At 35.8% G+C, this 16,342-nt stretch overlaps 1 protein-coding gene across 2 annotated transcripts in view; it reads left to right on the forward strand.

Annotated features, from left to right (window-relative positions):
• The window catches only part of pard3ab (par-3 family cell polarity regulator alpha, b), a 207,983-nt gene extending 192,523 nt beyond the window's left edge, over positions 1–15,460 (forward strand). For both annotated transcript variants that reach the window (XM_056480059.1, XM_056480065.1), the window contains 3 exons: positions 1,261–1,378; positions 9,343–9,464; positions 14,137–15,460. In XM_056480059.1, coding sequence (XP_056336034.1) covers positions 1,261–1,378; positions 9,343–9,464; positions 14,137–14,563 — 667 coding nt within the window. In that variant the 3' untranslated portion in view covers positions 14,564–15,460. The remainder of the gene's footprint in view (positions 1–1,260; positions 1,379–9,342; positions 9,465–14,136) is intronic.
• Positions 15,461–16,342: the final 882 nt, after the last annotated feature.

The following is a 16,342-nucleotide window of genomic DNA, read 5'->3' on the forward strand; positions in this document are numbered from 1 at the left end:
GCTATAGATGTGTTAAAAAAAACTATTTATATACATTTATATTCGAGTCCTGATTGGGAGGTAACGTTTGATTCTGATCAAGTCTAAAACCGTGTGATCGGGCCCAATTTCCGATTACATGATAGGATCTGGACATACCTCCCTTTAATGTACTGCCAGTCTCTGTTCAGGATTAATTTGTTCACAGAAATTTGAGCTATAGATTGCAGTATCAAAAATATCAAGTATCAAAATTCCACTGATTTCCTGAAATAAACATTGAAATTTCTGGATAATCCCGCACCGCTCTTTGATAAGGTGGTCAACTCTCCTACCTCTACTTGTAGTTGATTAGATTGACACAATGTTTTCTGTTTTTTCTTTTTTTGATGAAGAGAGGAACTAAATCATAACTGATTTCATTGACTATTAAGTAGCTTGGGTTTTTTATATTTCCTTCAGCAAATTGATTAGTTCGGATCAGTTTTCTGAGTGTGATTCATTTTTGGGACACAAGTAGGAAAAAACGCATGCGAAAAAATCAGATTTAAGTGTGGAAAGACTTCTGTACAGGTACAGAAGTTGAACAATGAAATATAGTCTTCTTTAGGCATGGTATAAGATTCTGACAGTATGATAACCTTGGATAACCTAACATGGTTTTTACTGATTACTGATCTAAAATATATACTTTTTAAATGTCTGGGTAAAAATAAAAACTTTTTTCCCTATTGAACACAATATATTTTATTTTAAGAAACGTTTATAAGATTTTGGAACAGAAACATGTCAGCCTAAATAACGAATGAAATAAATCATTAGTTTATCTTCATATCTTCACTGTCTTCATTAATTTCAAAAACAGATTTCTTTACAACTTCAAAAGGCATCTTTGGATATCTTTCTTTTCTTTTGGTATAAAGTCACTGCACTGTTCAGGTCTATAGCAAGGTTGTATGTTGTGTTATAAGCAGTTTGTTTTTCAAACGTTTGCTGAATTGTGGACTGACCAGTAGCTTTTGATGTATAGGGTCTTTGTCTGCTAAAGATACTGTTGCCTTCATTAAAAACATGTAAAAAAAAACATACATATATACCTAGGGAATGGTATATCGTAAAATTTTAGTGGTTTTAAAAACTTGACTTTCCCAAACGGTGGTTAACCTTAAAAACAGTTATCGTCCCATTCCTAGTCTTCTTCATATAAATCTCAGTGTTGATGGTGAAACATTACAATGTGCCTCTCTAATCCTGTGCCTTTTTTCCTTGTTGTTTCAACAGGCTGACGCCGAGTAATCACGACCGAATCCAGCGCTTGCGGCAGGAGTTTCAGCAGGTGCGGCAGGAGGAGACGGAGCCCGACGATCGCCATCGCTCCTACAGCCTAGAGCAGCCCTGGGTGAGTGTGTGAGCTGTGTGTGTGCACCTATGATCACTGGACATACGGCCCATGATCTCTGGGAGCTCCCAGGACGGAATAAGACAAGTCTGATAAATGACCTCCAGGCATGGGCTAATGCTAACCGCTAACAACCTGAGACTGCTGCATGCAGGAGCATGTCACCTCTGACACTGACATTATCTGCTAACAATGCTAACATCACCATGTGTTCATCCATCTGGACTGTTCACCCAACCATTCATCTGTTCAACCATATCACCGTGACTTCGGCAGATCATGATTAAGGCAAGAACTGTGATTGGCTGAATGGGTGTGTGTTTGAGAGAGAGAGAGAGAGAGAGAGAGAGGGAGAGAGAGAGAGAGAGAGAGAGAGGAGTGTGTGTGTTTGAGTGTAAAAAGCAATGTTTTAGACTGAAATTGTGTAGTATTTAAGACTTTGAATTCAAATTCAGATCTTTCATATCTGGATCAAGTGTGAACTCAATATGATGATTTGAATTTGGGGAATTGAAATCTCTTATGCCTATAGAACAGTGTTTCTCAACCACGTTTCTGGAGGACCAACAGCACTGCATGTTTTGGATGTCTCCTTTGTCTGTCACACCCATTACAGGTCTTTCAGTCTCTGCTAATGAGCTGATGATCTGAATCAGGTGTGTTAAGGAACAAGGAAATGTGCAGAGCTGGTGGTCCTCCATGAACATGGTTGAGAAATACTGCTATAAAATGATTCAGAAGATCAGAATAAATGGGTGGTTTACCTAAAATACTAAATTCTGACATGGTTTACTCGAATCCTTCCAAACCTGTGCAGGTTTATTTCTTCTACGAATAACATATCATTCTGAAATATCATCTTTTGCATTTCAGAGAAGAAATAAGGTTGTGCAAGTTTCTAAAATCAGTGAGTAAATGATGGCAGATGTATTTTTTGGGTTGACTGTAAGGAATGAGTTGCACTTGAAGATCATCTTCTGTATAAATGGGCTTGTTCTTTATTTCAGAAAGTCTTCTGTTGAATATTTTTAACATTATTCATGTAATAATCTTTCCAGTGAGAGAGAGAGAGCATCAATGAACTGTTACACACGGTATTATGTGTATTTTCCTTCATGTAAATGTGTCTTTTTAAACTTTCATCCACTTTTTCCAAACACCTTTAATGTATGGAGATATTTTGGCTGTTTCACTTTGTAACTGTAGTGATTATGTAACTGTGGTAAATAACCTCCCCTTAATATTTCTCCTAAACCCCCGTGATAAATCAAAACCCCCTTTTTTATACTAAGCCTAAATTCTTTTTTGTAAAACAGAAGGCAACTAAATAAAGACGGGTGGTTTGCTTTAACGACTCCATTTTGTTTCTTCATCCGAGTCCAATCCATTTCAATCCTAACACGTCCATCATTTCACCTTGGAATTTTTCTTCTCCCACACGACAGGTGAGAATATACACAAAAATGTACTTTTTTTTCTGCTAACCATTTTGTGTTTGAGTGCCAACCATAGACTGTAAAAGATATGAATGTAGTATCCGTGAAGTCACCCATAGGTTTCTGAAAAGCGTAAATGAGGCTACAAGTTAGAGATCTGCGCAGGACTGAAATTTTAATCGCTCCCGCCAGGTTTTATACCACTCCCACCATATATTCAACCTTTGTTCACCCGCTGCCCGCCCTGCCCCGCTTTCCACCCTACCCGACCCAACTGTTCCTGCTGAATTTATATCTGGTTTCCAAAATCTCATGTTAAAATTGGGTACTACCAAAAGAGAGAGATAACAAATAAAACTGTAGCTTGTGCAAGGATTGTAGGCTAAATATCAGTTTTGTTTGCCCTTTTGTGATATGAGACATACTCCAAAGTCCACTCAATATGATAATAACATATCCACTCAATATATTTGCCAACTACTGATTATGTTTCATATATCAAATCAGCATTATTTCTATACATGTAGCAGGTACTTATTGGGCCAAGGAAGATGGATAGCGATTAAATAGGCCTCCCAAAAACACCCAGCTGGATTTTACAGAGTCCAGTCAGCCTATTACAAGCGACACACAGCGCCACACACACACAAAAGAGCACCGTGGCGGATACGTGCGCTCTCACATTTACATTTCACATTTAGGTGCATTATTGGCATGACAAATAACTGTGCATTCGTATTGCCAAAGCAGTACAAACAAGTGCAAAAAGGGCAGTAGTGCAAAGCAGTAGCGCTTTCTCTCATTTATTCACACACACACAGCACTACGGCGGATGTGCACGCTCTCTCTCTCACGCCCTCTCCTGTTCCTGACCGCTATCGCTGTTTTGTTTGGAAATTTATTTTCGCGCCGCAAGAAACTAGAGTTGGGTCCCGCGGTACAGCCACAGGAATGCAGACCTCTTCTGAAGTAGGCGTGGCCAACCGTCGCCATTTTGTTCACGCACACACACCGGGGGTGACCAAACAAGGGCAAAGAGGCGGAGCTACAAACGCAGCATTTGCTTAGATGGGATTTTCTTTGGGAGAAATGTTTAATACTTCATCACCTGCAACTCGTTTGTGTTCTGACCACATGTGCTTGGCTGTATACTATATCATTAAAGTGTTAAGTCTTTTATAAACACTGCTGTAATACATTGAGCCACTAAGCATTGTTCTCATGACGTTTTTCTACAGGAGGAAAACGCAAATTACTTCCAAATACTTCAAGTATAGTCTGTGATAATAAACGCAAGGCTATTTATGAAATCCAGGCATAAAACTGTATGACAGTGTTTCAGATGATTTTATAGCCTACAGCTAATCAATCTGTCAAATTCTGGAGTGCATTACAGTTCTAAAGAAAAATATAAATGATAAATGATCTTAAATAAAACGAATACATTTATAGAGACGGTATATAAGTTTATAATTTCATTCACCTGGGAAACGGAGGCCTCTTGAATGGTTTGTGAGCACAATTAAGTACACACGGCATGCTATAGTATCTGATGATTGTAGGAAATAATTCCAAAAGGAAAATGACTGTGTAAAGCCACATAAAAGAAAACAAAAATAAGATGTATATGCCGAGTTCAGTGGCTAATCAGCCAGAATCGACGAGACAGCGACCAGCGAGACCAAGCTGTCAACTTAAAAAAACAAAACGGATAAGTTCTAAAAAAAATTCACCCCCCTCATAGTTGTCATGAAGGATAATATTATCTATATGCACCGAAAGCATCTTTTGTACCAGGCTGTAAACATGTTTTAATCAGCTGTAAATTTGGCCAATTCAGCATTGCAGTCAGTGAACATCTGCATTTCCTGGAGCCAGCCCCCCAAAGGCGAGTCGATGAATTGCAGTTTCAGTTAGTTCTGTTTTGGCTTCACGAGGGAGAGCGGGAGGTTTCCACTTGGTGCCAACGTTATCATCGTCGGCTGTTATAAATCGAATACAGTTACGGAGTTTGCATCAGACCTCTAATGCCGTAATCTGTTTAGCAAACAAATGGTAGGTTTGTGTGACACTGATGTTGTTTTAGTCAGTGAAGTGTGCGCTCGTGTTAATGAACTGGGCTAAATGACCCGGCTCCACGCATCCTTCATCCTTCAACACCTCGGTCTCCACAGCAACATGGCCGGCAAGCTGTGTCAATCAATCCCAGCATGCTGTTCTCCTTCATTAGAGTTAATGGAATTCGCGGTGTGGATCGGCTCTTGATTGAGCGTGCCTGCGACGGCGTTCATCTGTCAGACCGAGCGTGACGAGAGCAGGGGAACTCAATGTAAATGTTGCCATAAAAGAAATGGATTCTTATGGGTCATGAGCAATTTAGCGCAGTTACACTGTTCTGAGTACAGAACAAAGCCGTCAGTGTGTGTGTGTGTGGCTGTGTGTGTGTGCGAGAGAGAGGCAGTGTTTAATGAGTCTTTTATTGTTTATAATTACACCCTTATGTTCTGTGCCGACCGTGTGTGTGTGTGTGTTTGTTTTGTGTGTGTGTGTGTTTCTTAATGAATTACATTGCAGAAGTGCTTCATTATGTGATCACTACAAATCCCCCTCACCATAAATGGACTAATATTCACATAATGTTCATCTAGCGTTCACCTAACATCCAGCTAACATTGATCTAACATTCATCTAACATTTTGATGCGTCTCTTCATTCCAGCCTCACCGTTGTGTCATAATGTTATCTAGATGAGTCACTAGCATTGGGAAGGTCACAGGTTTGATCATTTATTATCATTTAGTTTCACTTACAATTATAATAAGCAAGGGTATGTTTGCACAACACCATTTTTAACTTAAAAAAGGAATGTTTTTGTGCATTTTGGCACAAGATTAAGATCTGAAAATGTGAATGTTTGAAATTAGATTTTATAGTGAATTTCTTTGAAAATTATATAATTACTGTTATTTTATAATTTTCCAATTATTTTAGTTAAAACATTGTTTGTGTGAAATAGGGATGCTCATAATAACTGATTCATCTTTAACCGAAAGGGTGCATTTTTAACCGATTAATGGTATCATTTTAAACGATTGAAAAATATATATACAATTGTCAAAATTATTAGCCCCCCTTTGACCGTTTTTTTTTTTTTTTTTTTTTTTAAATATTTCCTAAATGATGTTTAACAGAGCAAGGAAATTTTCACAGTATGTCTGACAATATTTTTTTTCCTGAAGAAAGTCTTATTTGTTTTATTTTGGCTAGAATAAAAGCAGTTTTTAATAAAAAAAAATAATAATAATAATTTTAAGGTCAAAATTATCAGCCCCTTTAAGCTATAAAATTTCTTCGATAGTCTACAAAACAAATCATCATTATACAATAACTTGCCTAATTACCCTAACCTGCCTAGTTATCATAATTAACCTAGTTAAGCCTTTAAATGTCACTTTAAGCTGTATAGAAGTGTCTTGAAAAATATCTAGTCAAATATTAATTACTGTCATCATGGCGAAGATCAAATAAATCAGTTATTAGAAATGAGTTATTAAAACTATTATGTTTAGAAATGTGCTGAAAAAAAATCTTTCAGTTAAACAGAAATTGGGTAAAAAAATAAACAGGGGGGCTAATAATTCTGACTTCAACTGTATATATTTTTTATTGGCTGCATAAATGTGCAACACATATTTGTTAACTCATGGGGCGATAACACGTGGAACCAAACGTGCCTACAGACATATTTTGTCAAAGAAGCAAAATGAAAGAAGAATATTGCTGGTCACAGTTTGACACAGACTAGTTGATGCCAAACCAGCGCTGATGCTGATTGCCTCTGTCCTGGATTTGCATCATAAACACGTTTATGTGCACAATTAAAGAAAGAAGCCGCAAAACAAAAGTTTTTGGAAATGTGCACTCCTTTGGAAACAAGCCATCCACAAGTCGAAGCTTTGGGGTTTTCTCTCCATCAGAGCGTGCTCCAGCACCACTCATAAACACAACAAATACGCTAAACTTTTGATGATTTACTGTACAACCAACAAACCAATTTACAAATTACAGTTATTAATAGTTCTTATAAAATATCCATTTTTAAAATAGCCTGCATAATCTACCAATCAAACAATTCCAAAGATTATCTTGATTTTTGCATAATGATAACTTTGCGCCAAACTGAGGCTTTCATTTTATAGCTTATAACACATGTATGCAAATTAATGTAATATCATATGTAAACAATAAAATGAATATATGCTATAGTAGGCTATACTTTACGAGTAGTCAACATATGCGCCATTGTCTTTTACAACACACAGTGCACGCACATGAACCACGAGTGAGAGAGGAAATGAAAGCACACAAGCTCTAAGGTAAAATCAGAAGCTCAAGACATTATCTTTAAAATAATGACTTTTATTAAAATGTTGACAGAGGTTTGTGATATAAGAATAATAGCGGAGCATTAATTAAATGCATATTTTCCATGGCGGAAGAAATTGAAAAATAATTCGAAGATAGAAAAACATATAATGGTAAAAAAAAAAAAAAAAGCCTATGCCCATTCTTAAAAAGGATTCAGTCAGTGTTTTCGTTTTGTAATCTAAATTTGTAATTTAAGTGAAAAATATCCAGGGCAGGCCTATTCATTTTACTCTTTATTTAGTTTATTCTATTCCTCTATGTTGTTAGAAACACTACATGTGCGTGTTCTGTATACTGTTCGCATGTTAAAATAAACCAGTATTTTAAATCGCAATATTTAACACAAAACAGACACGTCAATTTTTTTTAAATTAAAAATCATTTTATATTAATTTGACCAGTTAACGGTTAATATTCGGTTAGCTAGCGGCGGTTGTCAGTTGGCAAAATTAACCAAAATGAGCATCCCTAGTGTGAAACAAAATGATATGACAATGTTGTCAACTGTAAAGAAAATCGCTTAAGAACAAAAAGAAAAAAAGGTTTTAAAAAGTAAATCGTTGTCATGTACTAAAATGTTCCCTAAAAAATAAATATAATTAATAAAATAACAAAACATAATATTTATTTAATATAAATGTATAATAAAAAATTACGACTAAAACGTAATGTATAAAACTAAACATACACTACCTGACAAAAGTCGACTTGTCGTCCATCCCAGTTGAAAGAGCAACGATTAAAAAACTTCACTTCTAGTTGATCATTTTGTGGCAGAAGCCAGATTTTTCTGATTGAACTGCATCCCAATCATCACAAATACTGCAGAAGACCTACTGAAACCTGCATAGACCCAAGATTCTCACAGAAATCAGTCAAGTTTGTTAAAGGAAAAAATCATAGTTTGGGGTTACAAGTTCCTGAAAGCAAAGAAGGTCACATTGCTCCAGAATTGGCCATGCCAGTCACCAAACATGAACATTATTGAGCATGTCTGGTAAGATGGAGAAGGCATTGAAGATGAGTCCAAAGAATCTTGATGAATCTTGATGGTAGTCCTGCAAGAACGCTTTCTTTTCATTCCAGATGACTTTATTAATACGTTATTTGAGTCATTGCAGAGATGTATGGATGTAATCGTCCAAGCTCATGGGAGTCATTCACAATATTAATTCTTTTTCCACTGCACCATGACTTTATATTCTATACTGTACATTATTTCTGTCAAGTGACAAGACTTTTGTCTCAGCAAAGTCAGACCTTACTGTCCTAATTAAATAATTAAACATCAAGGCATGATCATATTTTATATTGGTAACATAAGCGTAATCTAGAGGCCTTTGCCTTTCATATAAGCCACTTCTGATACCAAATGATCAACTAGAAGTCCAGTTATTATTTGTTGTTCCTAAAACTTGGATAGGTGATAAGACTTTTGTCTGGTAGTGTATAAAATCTAAAAATAAAATAATAATAACTACAATGGCACTACAACATAAAATTAAACTAGCATCATGGAAAATGAGCGTTTATTTTATGTAATATAATTTTTAATATAATGTAATTTACATCTAAACAGTTTTTCTTTTTAAATCTGTAAAATATGGTTGTTCACTTTGTATTTACATTTCCAGTTTGCTTTTTGGAATTAATGTCAAGCAGAATCAGTAATAATAACTATATTTAGAATAAGTAGATCCTAAAATAATTGCAAAATACTTTTTTTAATGATGTGGTCATATAAATAATGGATAACAATTTTCTAATAATCATCGAGGGCCATAATGAAGCTGTAATTTTGTTATGAAGAGCAATAACTAACTCCATGAATATTTTATGGGTCATAATCTACTTTAATGGTTTCATTAATGGCAGTAATGTGCTAAAGGTCAGGCACTGGTAATAATGTCACGTTCAAACACACACTTCTGCACAAATGTCACAGACCTCAACCCAAAAAAAACGACTCTGAGACCTGGTAAGTGCTTGGCTTGAGTGTTTTGTTTGTCCATACATCCATAACCATCTTTTCATAATGCGATGTTACTTTTACCTGCTTGTGTTAAATTGGCACGTTAATGACTCCTGTTTGTGTTACAGTCCAACTGCGGCTCTCAGTCTTCATCTGGCCGTCATTCGGTGTCTGTGGAGGTCCAGCTGCAGAGGCAAGAAGCCAGAGATGCTTTCACACACGCTCAGAGACAGTACAGCTCACTGCCACGGTATGCGTTTGTGTCTAATCTAGTTTATTGGTCGTCTTGTTGTTATTTATTGGGTGAAAAGCTCAAACAACCCCATGCCGTTTAAAGAAAATGAGTACTTGTGTTCAGCAGGGATGCATAAAATTGATCAAAACAGACAGCGAAGGCAAAACGATTTATATTTCAAGTAAATGCCGCCTGAAAACAGTGGATTCATATGTGTTCAACTTGTAATTACTGATGTTATTTAAACACAAGTTCTTTGATATGTAACTGCTGTACTTCCAGTTTCATGGAGAGCTAAATATTAATGGCTGTATTCAAAATTCAGGAACCTTTGTTATGTTAGCATTGCCGTTGGCCGTTAAGTGAACTGCTGTTAACAATTTTTTTGCTTACACTTGCACTTGTGCACTGAATACATAACATAAGAGACTGAATATGGATAGCAATTTGTAGTAAATACTACTTGGAAGCATAATGTGGCTTGATTTAATCTGCTGTGGTAGTTTTAAAGTTGTTTTGGTATTATACTTCAATACCCTACAGTTTACTGTGGTAAATCTAAAATATATACTACAGTATTTCACTATAGTTAAAGGTGCCATACAGTATATTGCATTGATTCAATGAGCTAAAATTCTCCAGAATTGGTTTTATATGTTCATTTATTACTCCGTAAAATACCCCTAGAATCTCTATATTGACCATATTCGGAATGATCATGAATATTAATGAGCTCAGCTCTCATTTATCTCGCCCACAAGCACACGTAATATAAGAGACTGAACATGGAAAAACATACTGTAACAATTGATAGTAAATACTATAGTGTTTTTGAGGCATACTCTAGCAAGGTACTTGATTTATTCTGTCGTGGTAGTTTTATAATTGTTTTGGTGTTATACTTCAATACACCACAGTTGCTGTAGTAAACTAAAGTAACTAAACTGTAGTAAAGTAAAAGTAGCTAAAGTATACTGGAGTATTTTTAAAGGTTATCAGTTTACTGTTGTTAATACGACAGCATATTGTAGCATTCATTAAAGCATGAAAGTTTCAAATATTATCATTGAACTGCCTGGCAGAGTTCAGCATGCTGGTTTTACTCTCCCTCCGGCCTTAGTTAAAAGATATTATTATGTAGTATACGGTTCTTGTTCCTGCTGCTAACAGTAGCACATCTGTGTTGTCATGGCAACGCTTTAATACCTCTCGACTCATTTACTGTCAAAAAAATTTTACGTCAATAAAATGATGTCGTTTTATTAGGGTTTTTTTTCTTTCTTTTTAAAAAAACAAAACAAAAAAAAGATTTTGCTGCTTGATCAAAATACTTAATTAAAATGAGTTGAAACCTCAAAATTCTTAAGATGTTCAAACCACTTAAATTTGTTAAGTTAACTTTATTTGTGTTGGAACCCTGTGTTTTTTACTGTGTACCCTTGTCTGAAGGTATTGAATGTGATTGGCGTGCGTGAAGTAATTAATTTAAATTCAACCACAAACAGAGCCTTGCAATGAGCAGGTCTGATATTGCGAGTCAACAACAGCGTCTTTTACATGCTTAGTTTCGTTATTTTAAATGGAGACACGCATGTACATGCGGTATGTAATCAAAACCCATGAGCCAACCACGAGTCATGTGACAGGAACCAACCAGGCAGCTTCACATTTTGTATGGAATTACACAGTAATAAAGGTAGACTAATTACCTCAGATTAACCATTTAACAAATCCAGATACAGATCCTCTCTCAGTGATGATTATTACATCACATATCCACCTCACAATTAACCTGACTTCAGTGCACTTGTTCAGCCCAACACAGGCTAGAATTCCCTCAAAAAATGTATAAAATTATAAATAAAAATCAATAAATGAATAGAAAAAAATTAACTAAGGTGAAGTTGATATTGTGATGCTGATGTTTAAAATAATTGGTGTCAAATTGAGTTTTTAATGAATGTTTATTAAATAGTTTCACAGAATGTTTTTTTTTATTTTAAACAAATTAACCGTATTGGTCTGGGCCTTTTAAACTACCCCAGAGTCTAATGTGGCCTCTAGGAAAAATGAATTGCCCACCCCTGGGTTAAACTGTGTAGTAATTGCTCTGTAGTAATTTAGAACTTGAAGATTTGACACTTTCGATTAAAGCCTATGAATTTTTAGGTAAATTTGATCGGTCAGATTACAAAATGTCTTAAGTATGTTGAGTTAGAAGACAGATCTTGAAGGTCTGACCAGAGTTTGGTATTTGTAGTTTTGAAAAGGAGGACTGTTTAAAATGTAAACTGTTTAAAAGAACAACACTGTAAAAATGCTGAGTTCCACACAATTCCTTCAAGTTGTCCCAACAGAAATTGATTAAGTTCACGTAATTGTTTTTAGAACTAAAGTAGATTGAACATAAAAGTTAAGTTGTCCCCCCCAAACTGAAGAATTGTGTTGATCCAGCTTATTTTAATTAAGTAGTTTACACACATCTAAACCACATCCTTTTAATTTTACCAGCAAACACATCCCACACTGTAAAAAATGCTGGGTTTCACACAATTTCTTCATGTTGTCCCAACAAAAATTAAGTTAACTTGGTTGTTTTTACAAATTTAAGTGGACTAAACATAAAACAATTGAGTTGTCCCTAAAAAAAACAAGAATTGTGTTGATTCAGCTAATTTTTTAAACTTTATTTATTGAAGTTTTTATGAAATCATAACGCCCAATAGTGTATGTCATGTATTTATGTTAACAAAATGATCTGATACCAACTAGAACATGCACCAAAACATGAGAAAACAATACAGCAATTATATATGGAGTCAATGTAGGGCCATATATACTTAAAAAATAAAAGAAAGTTTTGCAAACTAAAAATAAAGTATTGAGCAAAAATAAATTAATACATGCAAATCTCCAAAAAAAAATAATAAAGAAAGAACTGCAATAGGGAAAATTAGGTTTTCAGAAATAAAAATTAAATTTGCAAACATGAAAGAACTGCAAATAAAAATCAAGCAGTGGAAGAAAAAAAAAACTGCATATATTCAGCCGTGAGTTCATGATGCTGTTTTCGCTTTGCACTTCATATTTTTGCGCGTTTCACTTTGTGGCCCTGATTTGACAAGGGGCGGAGTCAAGGGAACTTGGGTGTTTACGGTATGCCGTAAAATGCAAAGTGATAACAGCATCGCAAACTCACGGTTGACTAAAAAGCTAATCAAAATGAGCATTACTATTGACTGGATGGGTTTTGTAAAGGCAATATACAGTTAAGGTCAGAATTATTAGCCCACCATCTGATTTATTTATTCTTTTTTCTTTCTTTTTTAAAAATTTCCCAAATGATGTTTAACAGAGCAAGGAAATTTTCATAGTATATCTGATAATATTTTTTCTTCTGGAAAAGTCTTTTTGTTTTGGCTAGAATAAAAGGAGTTTTTAATTTTTTAAACCCCATTTTAAGGTCAATATTATCAGCCCCTTTAAGATATATTTTTTTCGATAGTCTACAGAACAAACCATAATTTTACAATAACTTGCCTAATTACCCTAACCTGCCTAGTTAACCTAAATAACCTAGTTAAGCCTTTAAATGTCACTTTAAGCTGTTTAGAAGTTTCTAGTAATTATCTAGTCAAATATTATTTACTGTCATCATGGCAAAGATTAAATAAATCAGTTATTAGAAATGAGTTATTTAAACTATTATGTTTAGAAATGTGTTGAAGAAATCTACCCTCCGTTAAACAGAAATTGGGGGGAAAAATAAATAAACAGGAGGGCTGATAATTCAGGGGGGCTAATAATTCTGACTTCAACTGTGTTTAAATATATATATATATATATATATATATATATATATATATATATATATATATATATATATATATATATATATATATATATATATATATATATATATATATATATATATATATATATATATATATATTTTTTTTTTTTTTTTTTTTTTTTTTTTTTGCTTGATTTTTATTTGCAGTTCTATTTTGCTTGCAAATTGTATTTTTATTTCTCAAAACTTAATTCTTTTGTTTTGCAAGTATATATGACCATAAATTGAATCTATAATTATATAATTATAATTATACAGTACCATCAAAAAAATCTCAATCAGACTAAGAGAATAAGAAACAAAATAGAATGACATAGAATTAGATATAGAATGAAATTGAATTGTCCTAAAGTAGGCGGCAGTAATTACACTTATTAATAAGCCATACTTACATGCTATTTCAGAGCGAATATTCAGAGTAGCATGGTAATCAATATAGGGAGCGCGTCACAGGCTGTCATTGTTCAACAATAAACCAATGTGAATACAAAACAAATAAGAAACCAAACAGGATGACATGTAAAAAGGTAGGAGAAAAAACCTATACAGAAAACAATAATTAAAGAGACATTATTAACATGTACATCTAAGGAAGGAGCCCCATATTTTATCATACATCTTCTGTTTGTCGAATCTAGAGAACTGTAACCTTTCCCTCTTGAGGGCTGGAACCATTTCAGCTAACCATTTAAAAAAACTTGATTGAGTTCATTTTTAACAAGTAATTTGAACAAGCAGCAAAAATACTTTGCTTAGGAAATGTTAGGATTCCTAACCAAAAATCTTAAATCATAAATGTAATTTCTACATTTTTTTATTTCTCCCTGTGTGTAGCCACCCTCGTAAGACCCCCACCCCGGCGTCAGAGAGTGAGTGGGACAGGACGGGTCCATCCGTAGACGCTTTTCAGGCAGCTAAAGACAGCGGTCGATACTCCAGCTACCAGGGCCCTCGTTCTATCCCGCGCACCGTTCCCCGTCACGGTTGCAGGAATGGCTTCTCGGCTGCTCCGGGATCTTCCAGTTCCTCCGTGGGCGGCGGATACAACGCCCGAGTCCTTCTGGAGGCCCAGGAGCTCCTGCGACAGGAACAGAGGCGCAGGGAACAGGAGATGAAAGGAAGAAGCCCGTCAATCAGGGTGGACTACGAATGCCAGGATTCCAAAGGACCTCAGAGACAGGACGTGCCGCCTTCCCCTTCCCAGGTTGTCCGACTCAGCCGCATACACACGCCTGAGAAGACACGGCCATTTTTGTCATGAGAAAATAAAGGTAGCAACTTTTAATCGTGCGCCAGTTGGATTCCCAGAGTGCCTTGACTTTATGATGTCACGGTGGCAGCGCCCAATCTGACAGCTCATTGGTGGATCCAGAGGCAAGATGTCTTTGGATTCGCTGTACTAGAGATGCTCTGACAATCAGCTAGACCTGTAGAACTCAATCAGAACAAACAGTTTTCCTGCTTTGCACAGGTTTTTGATGAAGCTTTGTGAAGTAGAGCGTTTTAAATTCAGGTTCATCAAATGAATTCTTCCACACCAGAGTTAATCTTGTGTCTGATGTAGTCTTGGTCGTCACAAACAGGAGGCGCAGAAAAAGCTAGCGACGCCACTGCATGTGGACCCATGTTTTATAGACCTCGACAAATCTAGGTACAAAACACAGAGTCAAAGTGACGGACTCCTGGGGATCCAACAGAAAAGAGAAAATCCCAAAAATGCATCAGGAAGGAAATGGGGTCACACATAGCAGGTCATTAATTGATGCTCCTCATTAAATTTTCAGAGCTCTTTTCACACACAGACACAGAACCCACGACCCACTGCTGTCTGCCAGGTGTGTGTGTGTGTGAGAGTGTGTGTGTGAGTTCCTGTCTCCCAGATGACCCACACTGAATTTTTCATCACACACACCAGCTGCCCCTGTATTGACAGGCCACAGCGCTGTGTGAAAGTTCAGACAAAAAGATTGTCTTCCCTTCTCCACTTAAACATGCATAAATGCACACACACAGAGGGGCTGTGTTTGGAATAGTCTACTAGCATACCGCTAGTTATGTAGCATTTATACTCTGTGCTGTATGGATAAAGGGGTTATACACATACAAATGGATGGATGGAAAGATAGATAGATAGATGGATGGATGGATGGATGGATCGATGGATAAATAGAAGGATGGATGGATAGATAAATGAATGGACGGATGGATGGATGGATAAATAGAAGGATGGATGGATGGATTGATGGATAGATAGATAGATAGATAGATAGATAGATAGATAGATAGATAGATAGATAGATAGATGGATAGATGGATAGATGGATAGATGGATAGATAGATAGATAGATAGATGGATGGATGGATGGATGGATGTACACATTTTCTATTATTTTTCGTAAGTGTAATTACAAAAATTTCAACCAATTTTCACACAAAAATATCAAACTATTTTCAAGCTTCTACTCTATGTATATTTTGTTAGACTATCAAAATCGGATTTTTTTTTTTTTGATTCATTATTTTATTCTAAAAAAATTGCTAAGGGACCCATCACATCGAACTCGCCAAAACCGCGAGAAGCACCGCGATGCCTTTTTTATGTGCTTTTTATTACGCTAGGCAATGACGGAATCAGCTGCGTATTGTGTGCGAGTGTTGCTGTTGATGTTGCTATTATTTTAATATTTAATAATATTGTGATATTCAAGATTTGTAAAGTCATACAGCTCTGGATAACTCAAAACAGCAACCACCAGTCTCTCCTTCATCTTCAAAAGTTTCTGTAGTCGTCTTGACAACACAAACACTGCTGTCACCTCAATGGAAACCCCGCCTCCGCTTTCATTTGTTTGGAGAATGAAAAAGATCTGCTCAAAAAGTTTCCTTTTTTTCTTAACTGCAAGCGTACCTTGCGCAATGGCAAAAACATGAGGCGGAGCAGGCGATTAAAACACGAAGCACGCAAAAATGCTAGCAGCCATTTGTAAATCATTCAAAAAAGGCAAAAAGCGCATTCGGTGGGATCGGCCACTAAAATTGT

This window comes from Danio aesculapii, chromosome 2, assembly GCF_903798145.1.
Source record: "Danio aesculapii chromosome 2, fDanAes4.1, whole genome shotgun sequence".
Lineage (NCBI taxonomy): Eukaryota > Metazoa > Chordata > Actinopteri > Cypriniformes > Danionidae > Danio > Danio aesculapii.